General features: G+C 34.2%; 1 protein-coding gene and 1 long non-coding RNA gene across 2 annotated transcripts in view; one reads left to right on the top strand and one right to left on the bottom strand.

Annotated features, from left to right (window-relative positions):
* LOC141962302 (sodium channel protein type 2 subunit alpha-like) overlaps window positions 1-21,949 on the top strand; it is a 76,492-nt gene that overhangs the window by 32,863 nt on the left and 21,680 nt on the right. The window contains exons 8-17 of the mRNA XM_074910268.1: window positions 3,499-3,562; window positions 4,838-4,979; window positions 5,812-6,018; window positions 6,883-7,173; window positions 7,800-8,174; window positions 9,735-9,867; window positions 10,673-10,911; window positions 12,689-12,862; window positions 13,989-14,345; window positions 16,246-16,698. Of these exons, the coding sequence (XP_074766369.1) occupies window positions 3,499-3,562; window positions 4,838-4,979; window positions 5,812-6,018; window positions 6,883-7,173; window positions 7,800-8,174; window positions 9,735-9,867; window positions 10,673-10,911; window positions 12,689-12,862; window positions 13,989-14,345; window positions 16,246-16,698 (2,435 nt within the window). The remainder of the gene's footprint in view (window positions 1-3,498; window positions 3,563-4,837; window positions 4,980-5,811; window positions 6,019-6,882; window positions 7,174-7,799; window positions 8,175-9,734; window positions 9,868-10,672; window positions 10,912-12,688; window positions 12,863-13,988; window positions 14,346-16,245; window positions 16,699-21,949) is intronic.
* Window positions 73-19,362, bottom strand: LOC141962304 (uncharacterized). The gene is made up of 3 exons (XR_012633911.1): window positions 19,256-19,362; window positions 15,126-15,219; window positions 73-599 (listed from the first exon to the last, which is right to left on the bottom strand). It is a non-coding gene; the product is annotated as an uncharacterized LOC141962304 (long non-coding RNA).

Genomic DNA, 21,949 nt, shown 5'->3' with positions numbered 1-21,949 from the left:
CTATTGTAACTTGCTAAAATTTTTGTGTATGAACGCACACATACAAGATTATTGTTTCATACTATAGGCTAAAGATAAAAATCATTAAAAAGGGTGACAAAAGAGTAAGGATTTTTATGTATTGGATCTCAGACTCATGCTGACATGTTTGCTTTTTCTATTAACTGCACTTAGAAACGTATTTATAGGTTTAGGTTGGTTTTAGAGTCACAGAATCATGCAGGTTGGACAGAATGTCCACAGTTGTCCAGGCCAACTGCTGATCAGCTGCAGGTCCAGGTAGAGCAAAGTGCTCAATGCCATGTCCAGTCTAGTTTTTATTATTTTCAAGGATTGAGATACTACAGCCTCTCTGGTCAGCCTGTTCCAGTGTTTGACCAATCTCACATTAACTTTTATAAATATCAGTTCAGAATTTCCCATCCACAAATTTTGCTAGTTGCCTTTTATCATTCCAGTGTGTACCTCTAAGAAGAGTCAGGCTTCATCTTCATGACAGTCTTTCATGTTATGCTTGTAGGTAGCATGAAGATCCTTCCACACACGCCTTGGCCTTCTCAAGGCTGGATAAAGCCGGTTCTCGTAGACTCTCCTTGTATCTTCAGGTTATAAATAAAACAGAGAAGCACTAGATAAATATCAGAGATTTCCTAACTAAGATGTACTTTTATTATTAGGTAGAGGTAAGCAATCAATTGGTCTCTGTGAAATAAAGAACTCGATAAGCAAGTAGAGATTCTGGTATGGAAGGAGATGGTACCCATCTGTATGACCTATTGTTGTTGCTAAGGGGGCTGACAAAGACATCTTTATCTACATATTTTGCAACAGTCTTAATCTCTGTAGACTAAAGTGATAACATTCAGGCTGATTCAGAAATACACAGGTATTTATTTTTGTATTTGTGATAGCACCAATAAAGCTGTAATATGCAATGAACCATGAGATATAGTATAACAGCTTTTAATTGCCAAAAATTTAATTCATTTTTATGTGTGGGTTTGTCCTAGATGTGGATTCACAGGATATTGCTTAGTAATTAATTGTAAAAGTAGTGTATTTAAGTAAAATAAAATTGGAAAAATAATGGATACTAGTTTTCCTCCTCACTGACCTAAAAGTAAAAGAAAACGCAGTTGTTGTAGGCTGAGTTTTGATGAGTCATATTTTCTTCCTTACTTAAAAATGAACATTAAAGTTCTCTGCTGTTTCCTGTATTTTCAGATTTTCTTTCTATACTTCCGAATTAATAAAATTCTGGAAATTCTGTGACCGTAGTTGCATTTTCTATGAAATCTATCATTTTAGCGAGTTTATTTGCTTAAGAAGGGATGTGAAAATGGAGTAGTGATAGTGCTTTTTGGGCAATTTTGGCTGATAGTTTATATGCTGTAGAACACTTGTGAATTCTCTTTTCAAATACCCTATATAGATTTCTCTATTTCCGTTTCCCACTAAGTAGCAATCTAGAACTAAAATCTTCCAGAATATCAGTTGCTTCCTATGCTACAACTGTTGACATTGCTGGAAGTCTCTGCTGATGCAGTTCCATCCAGTTGTGTTTGTATTCTTCCTTTCTTGTATAACCTGTTCTTAATAATTTGTGTCAGATGCATTATAATTTTAGTAGGCTCAGTAGTAGATCCTACTAATATTTTTTTCAGCATATCATATGCTGGTCAGCTGTGACCAAGTGTGATACCCTCTAGTGACTTTTCTTAATGTCTGTACATTTTTATTTATTAAGGAACAAGGCCAGATTCACTGTTATAAAATACATGCACAGATCTTGTATCCACATGTCAAAGCACTGGCACCTGGTATTTAGATCAGTATCTAAACATTCAGAGCTTTGGCTGGTTCTAAAGTTATTGTGGTAGTAATAGGATTGTAGTTTTTCTAACACTGTATAAGTACTGTTCTTGAATGGTTGGATTTTGGCATCACTAGTTTTTATTTTCAGTTTAGAATCCTCCTATCTTCACAGATTCTTCATCCCATGGGCTGTTTCTATTTAAATACTACACTAGTTTTTTACCCCGTGAAAAACCAAAGCCTCTGTCAGTTTGAAAGGTACATTGAGGATGTCAGAAGATTAGTTTAACTGAGATAAAAATTTTCTCCAGATCTCTTTTCCAGATGTGCCTGGCTATCCTCACAATGAAAAGTTTCTCCTTATATCCAGTCAGAACCTCAAATTTCAAATTATGCCCATTGTCTGTCATTGTGCTACACACCAGTGAGAAGAACCTGGTTCTATCCCCTTGATAACTTCCTTGTAGTTGCTGGATGCTTTCTATCAACTCACCACACAACCTTCCTTTCTCCAGGCTGAAGAAGGCCAGGTCTCTCAGCCTCTCCTCACAGGGTGAATGTTCCCGGCCCCTCATGACCTTGGTGACCCTCTGCTGAACTTGCTCAACTTTATCAATGTCTTTCTTGGGGAGGGTGGGGGGGGGCAAACCTGGACACAATACTCTAGGTACAGTCTCATGAGCAGTGAGCCAAGGGGGATAGTCACCTCCCTCACTCTGCTAGCTGTGCCTCTGTTCATGCAGCCCAGGAGGCTGCTGCCCTTAGTGGCTGCCAGGGCACACTGCTGGCTTGCACCTGGCTGCCAGGGCACACTTCAGCTTGCTGTCTGTCTGCCAAGAGCCCTGGGCCTTTTCTGCAGAGCTACTCCCCAGCCATTCAGCTCCCAGCTTACTGCAAGGGGCTCTTCCTTCCCAGGTACACAGCTCTGCATGTGTCTGTGTCTCCTGTCAGCCCATTCCTCCAGCCTGCCTACATCTCTCTGAATGGGCTTTGCTCTCACTCATATCAACTTCTTCCCCAATTTGTTATCATCTTTCTATTTGTACTTTTTATTAGTTTGTTTTTTTTTTTTTAAGGCCAGCACAGTTGTTAATCATTAATAAAAAAATGTATTCCTTTATCTCTGAAGGCTACCATCTTATAATTAAAAGAAAAATTCTGTGAAGTTGTTTATTGTCATTGGTGAATCCATCCTTTTAAATGTTACCTTCATCTTTTCAGTTACAGGATGTGCTAGTAATGTTGCTCTGATTTCAAAACTGTTAGCCAGCTATTGTAAATAGTTCCGTTTGAAATAAGATATGCTTTAATTGTCTTATTACAGTCTACATACTGAATAAGAGAATGATTTTTGAGCTTTGTGCTTTCTTTCATTTATGGAACATCAGATTTTGGAAGGATATTCAGTGTTTGCTATGTATCAAGAAGAGAATATGCAATTTATATTGTTCTAACCATTGTTCTAGGATTTTATTTTTACATTGAGATTTTATTTATTCTTTAATTTTGCAACATTACTTACCAGTATGGATATGCCAATATTTGAACCCATTATTGGGAAAACATGAATGAGAGATTATGAACATTCAAATCATGATAACTTGAACATGGGTTCATACTCACAAAAAAACCCCCCACCAAAATCTCCTTCCATTTATAATCACGTCACTTCTTTTTTTCTAGGTCATTTCTATCGCATAGAAGGAGAAAAGGATTATCTGCTTTGTGGCAATAGCTCAGATGCAGGGTAAGGTACACTGAAAATTATATACTACTTGTCTAAACAAAATGTAAAAAAAGCCACTCTAAACTTAAGAAGTTAATTTAGCTACCTAAATTCACAATAGTATGTGGTCATGGTTCATAGTAAGTAAACACTTGAATAAGTAAAGCTGTTAAATAAAATACTTCACTGTAAATTTATTTTTAAAACTTATGTAACTAGGAAATTCCATTTCAGCAGGTAGATACTGCATTATCAATTACTTAAGAATATACTTCATGGGTTTCATGCCATTTCTCATCTCTAAAATAGACATTGGGCACTGGGTCTTACGACCAACTTTTGGAAAGACATCTTCAGGATTCTTCTGTCTGTGGACTGCATACATAACACCGTCTTGCTCGCTCTTTGTGACAATTCTTTGTAATAAAATCACAGAATTCTATATTCTAATGATGTATCAGTCCATCTCTTGGATTTGGTTGGTTATGTCTTTAAAAGATACACTTAAATCTTTTTTTGTAAACATCTTGTATATATATATGTAAGCAACTACCAGATAATTTTGTGTGTGTACATACACATCAAATATACATGCACATATATGAAAAGACATCTTTATAGTGTTTTTCTATAGAGGTTTTGGAGGCAGAATGGAATCATAACTGAAACAGTGTGCCTACAGTTGATGTCAAGATTGGATCATCTACTCTCAAAACTGATATGTACAGTTTCAGGAGATAAAAGTACCACTATGATGATTATTTGCTGTTGAGGAGTTGGTAGAATTTGTTAAATTAACTTCACTAATTCACAAACCCGAAGAAACCAAGAAATCTGGTATGCCAACCCTGCTGACAGACAAAATTAATCATAAAATATATATACTGACATTTTTTTGTTTGGTTTTTTTTTTTGTATTGCATGGAAGTATGCACCTTAGGGAATGTCTGTATTAAGTAAATATATTGTTTCTATTGAAGAAGTATCTGAAGAGCCAATACAAAAAGTGTTGGGAAAAAGGTTTATTTTGTGTATAATGATGAAAGAAGGTAGGAAAAAAAGATTTTCATTTACTTGCTTGTTCTTTTCTGGCTTTTTTTGAAGAACACTTTTGATTTCCTCACTAATTTTTAAAATGTTGTAAGCCACAAACAGCAGCCCCCTTCACAGATTAGATCTAATGAGCCTTCATTAGAAGCTCAAGGTACAATAATTTAAAAACAATTTTAGTGTTATATGATCTTTTTATATGCATCGCTTTATGAGTTTTTTTATTTTCTTTTTTTTTCTTCCCAGTAAATGTCCAGAAGAGTTTGTCTGTGTAAAAGCTGGTAGAAACCCCAACTATGGATATACTAGCTTTGACACATTCAGTTGGGCTTTCTTGTCACTCTTTCGACTGATGACACAGGACTACTGGGAAAATCTATATCGGCTGGTGAGTGTATAGTAAAAATTGTGGTTAGTGTCTTACTGGCCCCCAATCAAACATGGAAAGGCCATTCATATTTGTATTACATACCATTGTTATTTTTAGCAATTGAAAATGAACAGTATTTATGAAATGAAGCAAATTCAGCTACGGAATTAACCAGACATGGGCACTTTGTACAGAATCTCACATGATTTCTAAAGGCACATGAGGTTTATTTGATCATTTATTTAATTTTTACAGCATATATTTCATTTGTGCCTAATTATAAGATATTTTAATAAATTTTAATATTTAGTTTAAATTGTAAAAATACTCTTTGACAGCAAAGTCTGAATCTTCATTTCTGTACTTCGAATCCTATTTTTGATAACCAAGAACGCATGTCTTGATAGAAATTTTCTAACCATAGCTTTTCATTAAAAGGTGTGTGAAAATTTGTTTATTATAATAAATATTGCTGTTCAATTATTTAATAAATTGTCGTCTTTAATTCTTTTGGTTATTTTACGGGGAAAGCATGCTAATACATGGTAAGCATACTAAGCATCCAACCCAAGATGCGCGATTTACATTAATTACTCTGATCTCACATCCTTTTCAAGGTTATTAGGCATTAAAAGAGGTTTGTCTCAGAGTGATCCTTAAACAAGTTTTTCACATACATGAATGCTCCGTTTATTTTGATTATTTTGTAATTCCGAAAGCTTATATAATCTTATTACAGAGGAAGAACAACTCTATTGATTTTTGCACTTTTCAAATTCAGTAAATGCTTATGAATGCAGAACTGATGCATGTCTTCGCCAGATGGATCATTTCTCTTTTTCTCCTATAGACACTACGAGCTGTTGGCAAAACATACATGATATTTTTTGTTCTGGTCATTTTTCTGGGTTCCTTCTATTTGATTAACTTGATTTTGGCTGTGGTTGCCATGGCCTATGAAGAACAAAATCAAGCAACTATGGTTGAAGCAGAACAGAGGGAGGCAGACTTGCAACAGATGCTTGAACAGCTGAGGAAGCAGCAAGAAGAAGCTCAGGTATTTTCTAACAAGAGTTTGAGCTTTAGTGTATTCCTTTTGCATGCTATTCATTCAAAACAAAACCAATAATTGAATTAACATTAAGAAAAAGTTGTTCTTTTACATACCTCGCAAGTATTTTGTACTGCTTTCTCAATGGCTATTGCTTTTTTAAATGTCTAAACAGTAATAAATTTCTGAACTCCTCAAAAGTACAAAAAGTACTCCCCAAGTCAGAATAATAGTTTTGAAATAAATATTTCTTATCAAGGGGTAATATCTAGTAACCTGTCCTGATGTTTTTTCAAATTCTCATCTTAGAAATAATTATAATACTTGTGAAATACTTGTCAAGCCTTGACTAAAGTTTAAAATATTTTTATCCATAAATTTCTGACTAATTTTTGCTACTTGTATTACCACCAGTGAAAGACAGGAATCAATACCACAAAGTTTTCTCCTAAAAGCAGCTTAAGGAAGCTGTTACTTAGAATAACAGTTAAAATTGTTTTACTAAATTAATACAGACTGAAGTATGACTCTGTTTACCTCTTTTGTTTGCAATTGCATTCACTATAATTAATAAATTTATCAATTTTCAAGTATTTTCTAATGAACTTTGTGGCAGAATGCTCTACACAATGCAGACTGACTCCATGATATGTACACAAAGTAGAATTCCATTTGAATGGCAACTTTTGTAACTGACCTTTTATTGTAACTCATATGAAAGAATTACATTTGAAGTTTTGCACAAATCTATGTAGGCATTTGTCACAGATCTAGAAGTAATTTTATATAAATCTTAGGAACAAGGACTATAGCTTTCTTTAAAAAATGGTGTAATTTGTAAAGCATCATGTTAAATAATTGCTGTGGCAGGCAATAGCAGCAGCTGCAGCAGAGATGACTGAGTACAGTGGTGAAAGTGGGACTGGTGGACGCTCAGATAGTTCTTCAGAAGCATCCAAGCTTAGCTCAAAAAGTGCCAAAGAAAGGAGAAATAGACGGAAGAAAAGAAGGCAGAGGGAGCTCTCTGGAGAAGAGGAGGACATGAAGGATGAAAAGCTTCCAAAATCTGAATCAGATGGAAGTATCAAAAGGAAAGGTTTCCGTTTTTCTTTTGATGGGAGCAGACTTGCTTATGGGAAGCCATTCATATCACCCCACCAGGTACTGTGAATAGTTCAGTTGTAATTTTGTGGGATAACTGTAATATCCAACAAACTTCACTACATCTTTGCAACGTAACATGACTAAGGAAAAATAATGTTGCGTTGTTTTTAAATACCAACTTACTGTTGGTATTATTTTCTGGATGGGACCTAAACAAGTGTTTTGAGGATCCAGTGGGTCTTATCATGCACAGCAGCATTGCATTTTCCTAGTTAATTTGAAATAAGAATCCCTTTCTAAATCATAAATGGAAAATTTAAGTGTATTATATCAGTGTAGAGGACTAAGGGTATTAATATCTTTTAACATAATGCATGATCTATGTAGATCATTAGAATTTCTAGAAGTCTTATTTTTCTCTTTAATACAGAAATAAAAAATACTCTGGCCTTATGCATGTTCATTTTTTTTCTCTCTGATAATTGTTTTAGGTATGCTGTAAATTTACCCATTCAGATGACTTTCATCTCTAGTGCACGTCTGAAATTTGCCTAAGGCACTGTATTAAAAATAATGCTGGCAGATTTCTGGGGAATGTAAATTACTATTTTTAAAATATATAGACCTGCATTATGTACATTTAAAATCTTCAGCTGGTTATTTTGTTTATGTTTCCTTTGCAGTCTTTACTGAGCGTTCGTGGCTCCCTGTTTTCTCCCAGACGTAGTAGCAGAACAAGTCTTTTCAGTTTTAGAGAATACGGAAGAGAGATAGGATCTGAAAATGACTTTGCTGATGATGAACACAGCACATTTGAGGATAATGGGAGCAGAAGAGGCTCTCTCTTTTTGCCACGCAGACATGGTGAACGGCGCAGTAGTAACATTAGTCAGGCCAGCAGATCGTCAAGAAGGCTGTTTCCAGTGAATGGGAAGATGCACAGCACTGTGGATTGCAATGGGGTGGTTTCCTTAGTGGACGGACCACCAGGTCTGTTGTCACCTACTGGACAGCTTCTGCCAGAGGTGATAATAGATAAACCAACAACTGATGACAATGTAAGAAAGTTTTAAATTACTCCAGGTCTAATGACCCTTCTTTATTGCACCTGGCAGTGTTTTAATGGAATGAAATGCTTTGAAAATGGTCAAGAAGTTCTGAATGCTTTTGCATATCTTACTGTAATGAAATGGGTTTATGGTGATTTCACTCAAAAGTGAGAGGCTGAAGCATGAAAATGAAAGAGAACAAAGTAGCAGGTTTTTATATACCTGCAGAGCAAGGATATGCATGCACCTGCATTGTGAATCAAATTAGTGATGTTCCATTGCTAAATCTGTTTTAGAATCCAAAATAGGGTGCTCAGCTTTCTACACATTCTGCATATTATTATGTTGGTTTGAATTTTCATCTTTCTTTATGCTTTTAGCCTCCCTTTAAATGTATTTCCTAATTCTCTGTCAGTAACCTGCTGGTTCTGCTTTGTTCCCCATCCATATATTGGGTATTGTGCAAATGTAGCATAGCCTTTAAGATTATGTTGACATTTTAGAAGCTCTGAAGGCCTTCTTTTTCTCCTGGGTCTCAGAGATGATCTGACTTTCTCACTGCCTAGGATCAGGATATAATTAAAAAAAAAAAAAATACATGCAGATTCATCAATTTCTCCCTCTGGACAGTTTTCCTTTTTCCCTCAGTCTGCTTTAGGAATGGAGCAGAGGGATCTGTTGCATTTTTATTTTTCGTAGAAACCCTCTTTTATTGAAAAAAATTTTTTTATTTGGGTCACAGCATCTGAAAGTACATGAGCCAGATTCCTTGTAGTTATCAACCAGACTCCTTACAGTTACAATCTTTTTGAAGTTGCTTAGACATTAATTTTCATGCAATTATTTAATTTACTGAAAAAAAATCTAGTCATGCTCATGCATTCAAAACTTCTTTGTAATTGAGGTCTGTTCAATGATGTAACACAGCTTTCAATGTTTTTCATAAAATACTTTTAAAAAAATACTATTTTTTGGGGTCAATTAAGTTGGACTTATTTTGTTTCTTTAGTTGAAATTCATAAAATAAATCAGAGATGATAGCTATGAAATGTAAAATATTTTGAATGGGTATAGAGATCAAGACCAATCTATAAAAATTACATTTAGAGAATAATTGTTGTTGCAGAAAACTTCCTAGTATAAATCACTTACTATAAGTATTTTGTGACTGAACTAGTTTAAAAGTTAAATATTGGTAGAGAAATCATGGAACTGAGAATTTTTCCGATTCTAATGCTGCAGCCAAGTTTCCTTGGCTATGTCTAATGTGGAGTTAATAGTAGTTAACTAAAATGCCGTAGTAATCTGGGAACTTAATATCAAAATCTTGTTTTAGTATTTTATAAGTATTAACAGTATTCAGAAGTATAACACAAAAATAGCAGTTTAAAAAAATACTAGGCTTATATTATATGTATAATGGAAAAAAAATCTGATGTAACAGCACTTAAATACAAAACTTCATGTATTGTGAATTCATTGAAACCGAAGTCTTTCTGATACCTGTTTTGTAGTATTTATAAAGTTGAATTTAATTTATGCTCTTTTTTTTTCTTTTTTTTTTTTTAGAGCACTACTACAGAAATAGAAATTAAAAAGAGGCGTACAAGTTCATATCAAATACCAGTGGAGTTGCTGGAGGATCCCAGCTTAAGGCAAAGAGCCATGAGTATAGCTGGCATTATCACAAATACAATGGAAGGTGTGTTATAACTGCAGATGCATGAACTTTCTTGACATAGTCTTAGACTTGCTTGAAGGTATTATATCACAGTGCAAATACAGAAGGCAAAAAATATGTAGCCATTGCAAACACATAAACTGAATAATAGAACAAAAGTGCATATGCACAGTGAAAAAAGAAATGAAGGAATCTGATAAGCAGGCTAAACTAAGAAACATGTTCTAATTAAAATAGATAAATGGATGTGGTTTATAGTAGTTATTCATGTTTAGCAATGATATTCATGTTTACCTTGTGATAGATTTTTCACTAAGTATACTGTAAAAATGTTACAGAAAATTAAAGGCAAGGCCTTACTTAATAAGGAGAAAGAAAATATTAGTAGAATTATTTGAAACACTGAAATTACTAGTGAAATTCTTGAATAAGCTTGACTAGTTTTCAGAAACATATTTATGGTGAAATTTAATCTTATTTTTTTCCAAAAAGAAATATTTAGAAATTTGAGAGGACTGTGAAGTTGTAAGTTCTACTGAGAAAACTATCCCAAAATGCAAGCTTAAATAATGGCTTTTTTAAAACAGGATTGTATGATATTAAAAATAGACAACTTTTTCAATTACTACCTCAAAACTCTTTTTATTTTTAGTCCTCTAAAACCTTTTCAGTCAGCAACAATAATTTCAGTTCATGGAAATCTGAGGAGGTTCCTCCAAAGATCTTTAATGATTCTAGGGATAAAGATTAAAACCTGAAAAAGCAGATAAAAATTTATCTTTTCTTTCTACAAAAGTTGTTCACTATACATTTCTTTTTTTCCCAGAACTTGAAGAATCCAGACAAAAATGTCCACCTTGCTGGTATAAGTTTGCCCACACTTTCTTAATTTGGAATTGTTGGGAGCCCTGGTTAAAAGTAAAGAATGTAGTTGAATTTATTGTAATGGATCCATTTGTTGATCTGGCTATCACTGTTTGCATAATTTTAAACACACTGTTTATGGCCATGGAACATTATCCAATGACTGATGAGTTCAATAATGTACTTAAAATAGGTAATCAGGTAAGTCCATCAAACTATATAATTTGATATAGTTGGAACCTGTTTTCTCTTTGAAATAGAATTACTTTTATTATTTTTATTATCATCCCATAAAATAACTTAAATCTTAATTGTATTAAAAATAGTCTAAAAATGCTATTTGAGATATATTGTATGTAAGAGTTTGATTTCTATATAAAAATTTACGCAAATGGGGTTTTCAACAACCAGTTTGAATGACATAAAACCAAAAGAAATCTCACTTGTTTTTGTTTAGTATTACAAAATCAGTAGAAGCCAAATTAGATCCTTTCTACTGTAAGTATCATTGACAACACAAGAGTTGGGTTTTATTTTGGATTATTATTGGCACTGTTATTTTTGTATTTCCATGAAGAATGCTGCTTTGATTGGTCCATAACAGTTTGGAAAGCAAAGAATGTGCGACTTACATTCTGTGTTGACGCAGTTGGGTTTTGTTCCCTAGCGGACACAGTCTGTAGGTTGGATTTGGGGTAATTGTTTTATTTTATAATGGCAATAATACAGATAACGTTATCTGCTATACTTCTTAACCTGTGCTTATGTAAGTAGTAATTCTGGTGATTATAATGTAGCAAAATAATAAAACAATTTGATAATCAGAATATATTAAATTCTAGTATGTGTTGGGAATATATTCAGGTTTAAGTCCAGAGTTATTAATGTGTCAACGTTTAAATTGTATGCTAGTTTTTTTAGCCAATACAGATATCATTCAATGTTTTAATTTTAACCTGGAGTTAGAGATTATTTACATGGAAGAGAATCATGTCATGGTGCTCTTTAAAACAGATTCAGGATGTATTTGAGGACAAAGACAGGGAAGATGAATAGGTTAGGATCAATAGCTGTTGCAGAGGGTTGTCTTGTGATCATGCCTCTGTGCTTTACCCAGAAAACACAACCATTTTTACCTTTCATGTCATGAAGTAGCTTAATATTAATTAATTTTGAGCTATGTGAGTAGAAGTGTTCCTTCATGCTGATAAGAATTCGTGTTTCCTCCCAGTCAGCTAAAATGCCGCTATAAAACAGGTGTAGTTTCAGCAGTTGATTTCTTGCTGTTTAAACTGTGTATCACTATCTTTTAAGGTTTGTCAGATGCTTCTGATTTTTTTTAAGTTCATTCATCTTTTTTGTAGAAGATAATTTATGTAATTCTGTAGATGCTGATCTACATAGATCTGGGCATAGATCTTCATAGAGCTGGGCATAGATCTACAGTAAATACAGTGAATTTGTTTCAGAGGTGGTAGCCTTCTTCAGAAAGCTTCAGAGGAAGAAAGGGGTTTTACTTGAAACATGAGCCTCAACATAATTGGCCTTTCTTTTTGGCAGCTAGAGAGAAAAGAGATGCTTACTGTATCTGTGAGTTCTCATGAAGACTTCATTTAATAGCACGTTGACCTTTTTCCTCACACCTTTGTTAAAGCAGCTTCCATCTGTGGCAAGATCAACTGTTACCTTGCTGAGGAAAGTTTTAGATGGACGGCAGATATGAGAGGCAAACAGGAGGCCCATTAGGAATTGTTGTATTCTTCACTAGTCACTAAATGTATTTTGGGTTTAACTAAAGTTAATAGTTATGCTACAGAATATTCTGATGTTGCCACTTCTCTGTGAGGTTCAGCTTGTGATCATTTTCTTTACTGACATCATGCTGTAAGAGTGTTGTTACTTCTTATGTAAGTTGTTATCTGCTGGTTCAACTTATTCATACTCATCTATAAAGTAACAATAAACATTCTTCTTTCAGGTTTTTACTGGAATTTTTGCAGCAGAAATGGTTCTTAAGATAATTGCCATGCATCCTTTTTATTATTTCCAAGTTGGCTGGAATATTTTCGATAGTTTTATAGTTATCCTTAGTTTGGTGGAGCTTTTTCTGTCAAATGTGGATGGATTATCTGTTCTTCGATCATTCAGATTGGTAAATAAATTAGTGATAATAATATATCTACATTAATTAGTGCATCATGTTTGTATTTTAACTTTGCTCATGTAATAAGACAGTAATATGTATATTTTTGGCTAAATGTTACAGGATATCTGCAAGCATGTTTTACAAAATTATGTTATCACTGAATACTATGTACTGTTTTATGGTTCAGAAGCAACTAAGTATTTTTTCAAGAGGAAGAAAAATAATTTTATTGTAATTGTTTTAACATGGATAGGTGTAGCACAGTGAAAAGTACAGTCTATCTAGTGCATACTGAGAGAGATAAATAACGTATTTGTAGTCTTCTGTCTACTTTCATACCTGGAAATTGCAAGAGGACCAGAAATGGTGTTTAAAATGTGGGAATTATAAATTTTTTTAAAAAAATTGATTTTTCTTTTCCACCCAATAAAAAAAGGAGTGCTTTACTTTATTAGAAAAATATATTTATTTTAAAAATGAGAAACCATGAGACATTCTTTCCCTATGATCTCTTTCCATTTTGCATTTCCATTTTTCTTTTATCTGAAAACAGTATTTAATACCTTTTTTATTTTGGGTGGTTTATGAGTAAGAAAGAATATGAATTATACTTTTTCCCCTTCATTAGTTGAAATGTTGGACTTATGGCTTGTGTTTGGGTTTTACATCCTGACCATGGGTCTGTCTGATCCTTTTTTAATTTGTTGGAAGCAATATTCTTTTGGAAGACCCCATCTTTGAGGATTTCAGAATCTTTTATTTTCCTTCAGTAGAATCCTACTGAGCTTTTTTTTCTTTAAAAAAAAAAAAAAATCGTTTCTGCACAAAATGGTTGAGATATTTGCCATGTTCAGAATTCACTACCTGAACAAATTCAACCGGTGTGCAGTTTCTTTAATGTAGAAAAGAATACAGATATGCTACACAAAAATGAGCAAAGTCAAATGTTTATTAAGATTTAAAAGTGTGGATTTTATGAAACTCCTGTTTCTGTGTAAGTTACAGTTGTTGGAATCATGTCGAAGTTTCTTCTTTTTGTTACTGCTGAAAGTCACTGGTTCATAATCTGTTTATTTCTGTAGCAGTTTTGTAAGTACTGCAAATAATGTCTTTTTTTCTGTTTGTTTTTCAGTTGCGAGTTTTCAAATTGGCAAAATCTTGGCCAACACTAAATATGCTGATAAAAATTATTGGCAACTCAGTGGGGGCTCTGGGGAATCTGACCCTGGTGCTGGCCATCATTGTGTTCATTTTCGCTGTGGTTGGGATGCAGCTGTTTGGGAAGAGCTACAAGGAATGTGTCTGCAAGATCTCTAGCGACTGCAAACTTCCACGCTGGCACATGAATGACTTTTTCCACTCTTTCTTGATTGTGTTTCGAGTGCTGTGTGGAGAATGGATAGAAACGATGTGGGACTGCATGGAGGTTGCAGGCCAACCAATGTGCCTTACGGTCTTCATGCTGGTCATGGTGATTGGAAACCTAGTGGTATGTAGCCAAAAGAATTTGAGAATTCATTTAGAGAAAGAATGGTAACAGAACCAGTAAAGAAGATTTTAAGCCTTATTAAATGTGTTATTTAAATATGCTTTTTATGATTTTGAATTTGCTACAAGTATGGGTTCTGAAATAGTCTCCTGTTTGTTAGATTTTTGATCCTATATAGAATCTTTAGCTTGTAGGATGGGTACCCTCAGGGGTCTGGAGTGAAATTTAGAGGATATGGGTGACAGAGAGAAGCATTCTGTGTTAATGTTTTTGTGGACTACTCCTGGTTACAGAGAAAGAGAGATAGAAAAGCAAAGGCACCCCAAGTGTAATGCTCCTAGGATGGTAGTTTGCTGTTTGCAGAAGAGAACATAGTGGGGCCTTTTCTATCTAATTCATTGAGGCATCACTTCCATTCACACATAGCAGGGTTGTCGGTTTTCTTACTTTTTCTGCTCTCTCCTGTCTAAAAGACCACTTAACATTCTTAGACTCTGAAATTTAAGCCATTTTGAGCCTTGCTTGCTGGACAGCCAGCTTTTTACACAAATGGGGTAAAGAAACTTGAATTGGAAGGCAGCAGTTCTGCAGAAAAAAACAGGTACAAATACTTCATGCTTTCCTTCACCTCTTCACCTTTTTGCTTCTTGTTTCTTAAGTGCTTTTTACAGACACTTTTAAAGTGGTCTGTATTATATACCTTCTTCTCTTTCAGATGAAAGCATCAGAACTGTACCAGTTTTTACATTACTGTGTATAAATTTGTCTTTTAAAACTCACCAGTATTTGAGGTCTTCATTGCTCTGCCTTTTGTGCTGTTTTTCTCATTCCTACTGAGTCTTTGTCTGTTATTCAACATCTTTTCTTTAGGCAACTGTCAGTAGCAAAAGAGATTTTAAATTAGCCATACTGGAGGCATTCTTTAGGAATAAAATTTCTAACAGGAATAAGCTAATTATATTTAAACCAATAATGCATCGCTAATGGTAGCACAGCTGCTTGCTCCACGATTTTCTACAAATCTGTTGTCTTATAAAGGAAACAACTGTGAAATTGTTTGACCAAACAAAACATCCTCCTTAAATAGTTTTCTAAACCATGAGATAGAACTTTGTGGAATGAAGTATCCATCTCTGTGAATTTTTCCACAGTATTTACCATATATTATGATTTTATATGATAGCTCTAGTAGAACTCCTTACGAGTAGACAATCCCTGATGTATGTTCAGGCCTCTCTTATCCAGTTGTCTTTTTGTGTTCCCAACACATAATTTTTACCCTGTTGTCTTCAAAGCTGCATGGAACAGCTGATCTGAAGGCTTTAAGAGCTGGTACTCTGCTTCTTTGGCTATCTTAGTACCATCTGAGCTTCTGGTAAACTCTGGGCTTGTATAACTGGTATTTGTTCTATGTTTTGTCTTGCCATGGGAAGAGGATGACTTGGGGGTTAGGAGGCAGGATGCGCTTTACAGTTTTATGTCACATGCAATATTTGTCTGAGTTTGAACCAGAATTTAAGAAAGATGTTTTCTGCACAGATCAGCTATGTCTTCTGTTGCAGAGTGCTGCCCTGTGCCAGAGAAGTAAATATTTTGGACTGTTCAGTCAGTACCAAAGAATCATTAATTTCTGACCTTCTACAATCATGAGCATTAACAGAATTTACAAGTGTCTTCATAGTCATACAGCAATGCGAAACCACCTGCACTGGAGTGTAGGACAGGTGTTGTGCTTAAACTGCATTACACTTTACTTACTGTGTAATTTCCAGAATCGTATACAGCAAAGGAAAACTTGTGAAGCCTAAATTCATAATGGGTGATAGAAGAAGCATGTGAATGAAAAATTAAGTGAGAAAATTCAGTTGTATTGTCTTTTTTTTTTTTTTTCTATTTTTAGGTATTGAACCTTTTTCTGGCCTTGCTGCTGAGTTCATTTAGTTCAGACAGCCTTTCTCCTACAGAGGATGATAATGAAATGAATAACTTACAGATTGCTGTTACAAGAATTCAGAAGGGAATAGATCATGTGAAGAAAAAAGCAGGTGAATGTGTCCAAAACTGTTGTAGGGGGAAAACAGCTGTTGCAAATCAAAAACCAGCAACTGATCAGTTGAATGATAAGAGAGACCATTGCATTTCCAACTGTACCATCGCTGAAATAAGGATAGATGCAAATTATCACAAAAATGAGAACGGAATGGCCACTGTTATAGGTGGCAGTGATTACACATCATTCATAAACAACCCAAGCCTTACTGTTACAGTACCAATAGCTGTTGGAGAATCTGATTTTGAACATCTAAATACAGAAGAGTTTAGCAGTGACTCAGATTTGGAGGAAAGCAAGGAGGTAAAATTTAAATATTTTATATTATGTATGAATGAATTATACTGATTGTGTTCTTTCATAGTATGGCTCTTCCTGCTTAGAAAACAAATGTGATTTGAGATTGTTGGACTGTACTGAGAGTGAATAAACTGAAGTGGAAAAGTGGGGCTACAAAGAGTAGGAAATCCAGGCAGAACTGTATATAAAACCCATTTATAAAAGGGTTTTGAAAAACAAGCTTTTCTAAATTTTTAATGGGATAGCCAAGCTAGTATATATGTACAGAATAAGCAGAGACAAAAGACTTTTTTCTAATATAATCATATTTCCATGAAGTAAGGATGAAAATAAACTGCTATTTTAAAAGATTAGAGGAGATATTAATAAAGATTATTAATACCTTTGCATTTGATTTTTAAAGCTCACTGAGTTCTACAGAAATCAACATCATTTGTACTGGATAATCTAACAGAGGTTCTAACTCAGGCTAATGAGAGCAATAACAACAGTTTTTGAGTTCTGAAGTAAACGTGATGGGGGAAAGCCAAGGGAACAATGTCAGTATTATAAGGTCAAGTAAAAATTATGAGAAAAAATAGAATTACTGAATGAAAAAATACTAGTTTCTTGCTTGTTGGTGGGAGTCTTGAACCAGTCACTTCAAAGACAGCTGCCTGACCTAAAACTGGATCAGCTTTAGGAAAGTAGTCATTTGTCAGCAGCTACAGCCTGAGGGGGAAAGCAAAATCATGGAATTCAGCAGGATCCCGAGAGACTCTGAAAATTCAGATTGCTATGCAGTGGCTCCACTGATACTGTGCCTGGTATCAACTCCCTTAGCAACTGAAGACACAAGAGTATGATGGGGTGTCACTCTTATGCAGACAGCTATACTCCAGCCTGGATTGCTTTGTCTGGATTGTTTTGGTTGGGTTTTTTTGTTTGTTTGATTGATTGTGGGCTTTTATGTTTTTGGTTGGTTTGAACTGGCAATGAATTTGCCCATATTCTTTCCAAATTTTAGAAAGAAAGTTTGTTCTAGCAAAGTGTAGTTAAATTAAACTTAAAATTAAATTTGAAAGGTGTAATAAGGTGACTCTTTAGGTGTTTCTTTTATCATAGAGTGCAGTGTTCAGTAGTATTACACTCATTTTTTATTTCAGCAGCTCGTTTCCTGACACTTGATTTGCTCCATGTACTTTTTGGAGGTTCTGTTGCTCCATATATTATGTTGACCTCTCAGTTGAGAAGACAATATTCATAACTTGTTTTAAAGTATTAACTGTGCTTTGTAAGGAAGCTATAATGTCTACTGAACAGCTGCTAAATCTTTTACGTATTATTAGTCTGAGCAAAGGATACTGGCCTTCTTAGTGTGTTTTAATAAAACTTGGATTCATGGAAGTATTATCTGATGAACCCAGTTAGTTTGCTCTTGCTCTGATAACTGTGTTAAATCTAGCCCTTACCTGGAAGTTATCCAGCAATTTAAGATGCCTCATTATTCACTATTTTAAATTTAAGAATTGGTTAACAAAATTATGCATTCTGACCTCTGATATTCAAGATTAAACATAAGCCTTAGTTTTTTATAAGATACTATTATCTAATAATAATTTTTACCCACTCAAATTTGGAAAAGTGGCTAAGGAAGGATTGGCATAGTTGAAAGACAACCATAGGAGATACGTAAACTAACAACAAAAAACCATTTCATATACACTATTTCATAGTCAGTAAGGAAATTGTCTTTCATTTTGTAGATTATTTCATTTCTGTCCTTCAGACTTTCCCATTAAATGGGAACAGTTTATGTTGGAGTTGTTAGATAGCTATACATTATTTGATGAGCCTTTGAGAAATCATTGGTGAGAAGTGAGGTTTATACCACAACACTAATAGAAGATAGATGTGAGGTACTTGAGGAGGTGACAGGTTTATTGCTAGGCATGGGTTTTCATTTTTACATTGCTATATAACTGTTACAACCCATAATGCAATTTAAAATAACTGAAACTTTTTTTTTTAAGTCATGAAGTTAAAATGCTGGGAAAAATTATTTACCCAGAAGTTTTCATGTTTGACCTGTATGATTGATTTGTTTTATTTTGCCCATGACTTCTTTCTGAAAGTGTATCCTACATAACATATTTAGATTCTAGTGAAGAGCAGGAATAACTGAAAATTAAATGCAAGGGAAAATAAATTTCTGTTATTTTAAAGGTCTAATTAGTAGCATTTAGAGGATGCTTAAAGCTGTAATATACATAGTGTGGGTGTATCAATCTTTTCAGTTTGGAAGTTTTTGGGAGGGAGGGGGAAGGAGGGGTTTGGGTTTTTGTGGGGATTTTTTTAAGTTCAGGCCCAAGTCCGATATAAATCTGTGAGCTTCAATATCCTGCTAGTTTTATCTCTTTCAGTATGTCTTAGGATATGGTTAAAGCTCTAATCAACAGCTATAAATGCAAATGTGTGACATACCTAGAAAACACATCTTTAATAAGTAGGAATCCATACTTCTGCTGTTTCCAGAACTCAACCAGCCTAAAGGGTACCGTGTTTTAACTTCATTACATACCATTCTTACTTCTCACAGGAGTAAAATCAAGCTGGATCAGTCAAGAATGCAGATCTGGTGCTTTGTAACCAGGCAGAGCAACGTGTCAGCATGTTTACACAGGTTACCTAAACAAATCATACATATATGATCACTTCTGAGATTGATTGGCCTGCATGCTACTCAGCTACAATATATTTTTCCCCATCCATTGCAATGTAGTGGAAACATGCAAAGCCACTCTGTAAACTGAGTCCCATGACTCAAGTCACAGCATGGTGGAGGGCAACCCCAACATGTTTTCTTTCTCCTTCTTACATCTTTGGTATTTTCTGTGCTACTTCTGTGGCATAACCTGCATGCTTTGTAGGTTTTTATTATTGTTAACTGAACTATTAAGCATAGAGACTGTTCAAGTTTAGAGAAGGTTAACAGCCTATGATTTTATGAACATGGAAAGGTAATCTTCACTTTTTCTGTTCATCTGTTGGACCATATTTTTAGCTGTCTTGTAATTATAAACATTTTCTGATCATGTTCATTTGAACAATGCCTTTGTGACATTACATATATACAATTACTTGTATGTTAAAATGTTTATATGTTTTGATATAAAGTGTTTTATGTTTGTTCATAATGTTTTTATAATTTACATTACAGCTTTCTCATATAAGAGAAGCTAAAATATAGGATGAAAGATACACACCTGTGAACAATCAAACATAACCTTTTTGTATACATATGCATAGTCCTTCTCAATATGGATGGAATAATTTACTTATATTCTACTCATGAAGTCTGTGTATGTCTGCGAGATTGGAAGTTAGGGAATCATTTATATCAGTTTTGCTCTTCATTATCACTAATTGTTTCTTTATGAACTTAATCCAGTTGCTTTATTTTTAGAAAGACAGATGTAAAACATAATTTCAAGCAAAAATTCTATGTCGGATTCTAAGTGTCTAAATAAATCTGAGTGTTTTAAAACGATATAAATTAGGAATTGTAATCAAGAAAGAAATACAAATATTAGGAAAATCCAGGATAAAGCTGAAGTTAAGACAATTGTTAAAAAGACAGAATAGGAAGTAGTACCCTCCTGGATGTGTAAACTCAGGAAGTCCAGAACTGTAAAACAAATTACCAAGCTGTGTGTTTCTTATTCCTGATGATCCTGTCTCAATAGTTGGGCAGTTCTGCTCCTTGCCATTTAGGGGTCACTGAGGTATTCCTTTTCCAAATACAAATTCTGTTCACGTGGTTTTGTTATGGAATCCTGCATTATCTTTCATGTTTTCTTTTGCACTGTATTATATATTGGAAATATTTCGGATCTCACTTTTGTGCCCAGGGGACCCGTAAGCTATTCAGAAAGAGATGCAATGGAAAAGTATCTTTCTAAGGGTTTTAACAAAGCATTTTAGAAAAGGCACTTGAGTAGGGGAGATTAGAATGTTGGTAGTATCCCATCCTCCTGGGTGCTAAGTATGGGGGGATGGTTCTGATTTGATGGATACTGTTTATGTGATGCTGCTCCTTCTTTGGACTTCTGCTGTCATGAATCTTGGACAGGTGTAAAAGAGCATGCAAAATATTAAACCAAGGCCTTGTAATAATTTGAAAACTTGAATTACTTTGTTTACTGTAACCTTTCTGCATTAAAAAAAGGTGATGCTTTTTAAAAATTTAATAGATATACATGCCTTTTTTTTTTTTTTCCCCTAAGATTAGGAGAGGTAGGTTTTGGGTTTAGTTTGGTGAAAAAAACCTAAATATTTTCTATGGGTAATACATTTGGTTTCTTTAAAGGGTAAATTGCAAGCTTTATTTATAGACATACTTTTATTCTTTCAGGAAAAGATAAATAAAAAGATCTCAATAAAAGTGACTTTACCAGCTGATGCTGCAGAGTACCATACTCAGTAATAAGTCAAGCTGATGTAGTAAAGATGATTACAAATAATGTGATTTGTGTCCTTTTTGTTGTTTAATTATCAGTTTGGACTAAATGGAAAAATGAGATTGTTTTTATTGAAGAAGTATTTCCTGCTGAAAATAGATCTGATTAAGCAGGAGAGTATTCAACTAATGGAATATAAGTGGTATAACTCAGGTGCACTAAGGTTTTCCGTTGCATTTCTATGTAGTCATAGTAATATTTTCAGATCCTCTTTTCTAAGAGGTTCCTGAACATACTCTCCAAGCACTGTTGTCAACAACTGTCTTCCACATTTTACTTCAGTTCTTAATCTCCTTCTCCAATACAAAAAGTCTCAGTCTACTTAAATTATTAAAAAAAAAAAAAAAAGAAAAAGAAAAAAAAAGAAAGATCCTTGGTAAATGAGAAGATGAGAATATGCAGCACAGCATTCCTTTGGGTTTGTTTTGGTTTCTGTTGTTGGGGTTTTTGTTTTTGTTTTTTTTTTAAAAAAATTACGCAAGACAGTGTTTCTCTATTCCTTTTATTAACAGCTGTATTGCTGGTATGTTCTTTGCTTTGGAGGCTGGGAAACATATCATATTTTCCTTTACTATTTCAATATCAAAATGTGAATGACTTAAGTTGAATGCACAGTAGGTTACACGATGTGAATAATCAGTGACCTACTTATTATTAGCACTTATTACAAAGTTTCCTTTAAAGCAATTATCTGAAATTTTGTGTACATTCATTTAGTATTTTTAAGGTGATGCTTACTAATGATTAGCTTTATG

This window comes from Athene noctua, chromosome 7 (genome assembly GCF_965140245.1).
Source record: "Athene noctua chromosome 7, bAthNoc1.hap1.1, whole genome shotgun sequence".
Taxonomy (NCBI): domain Eukaryota; kingdom Metazoa; phylum Chordata; class Aves; order Strigiformes; family Strigidae; genus Athene; species Athene noctua.
Note: the sequence above shows the minus strand (reverse complement) of the source record. Positions and strands in the feature narration are given on the sequence as shown.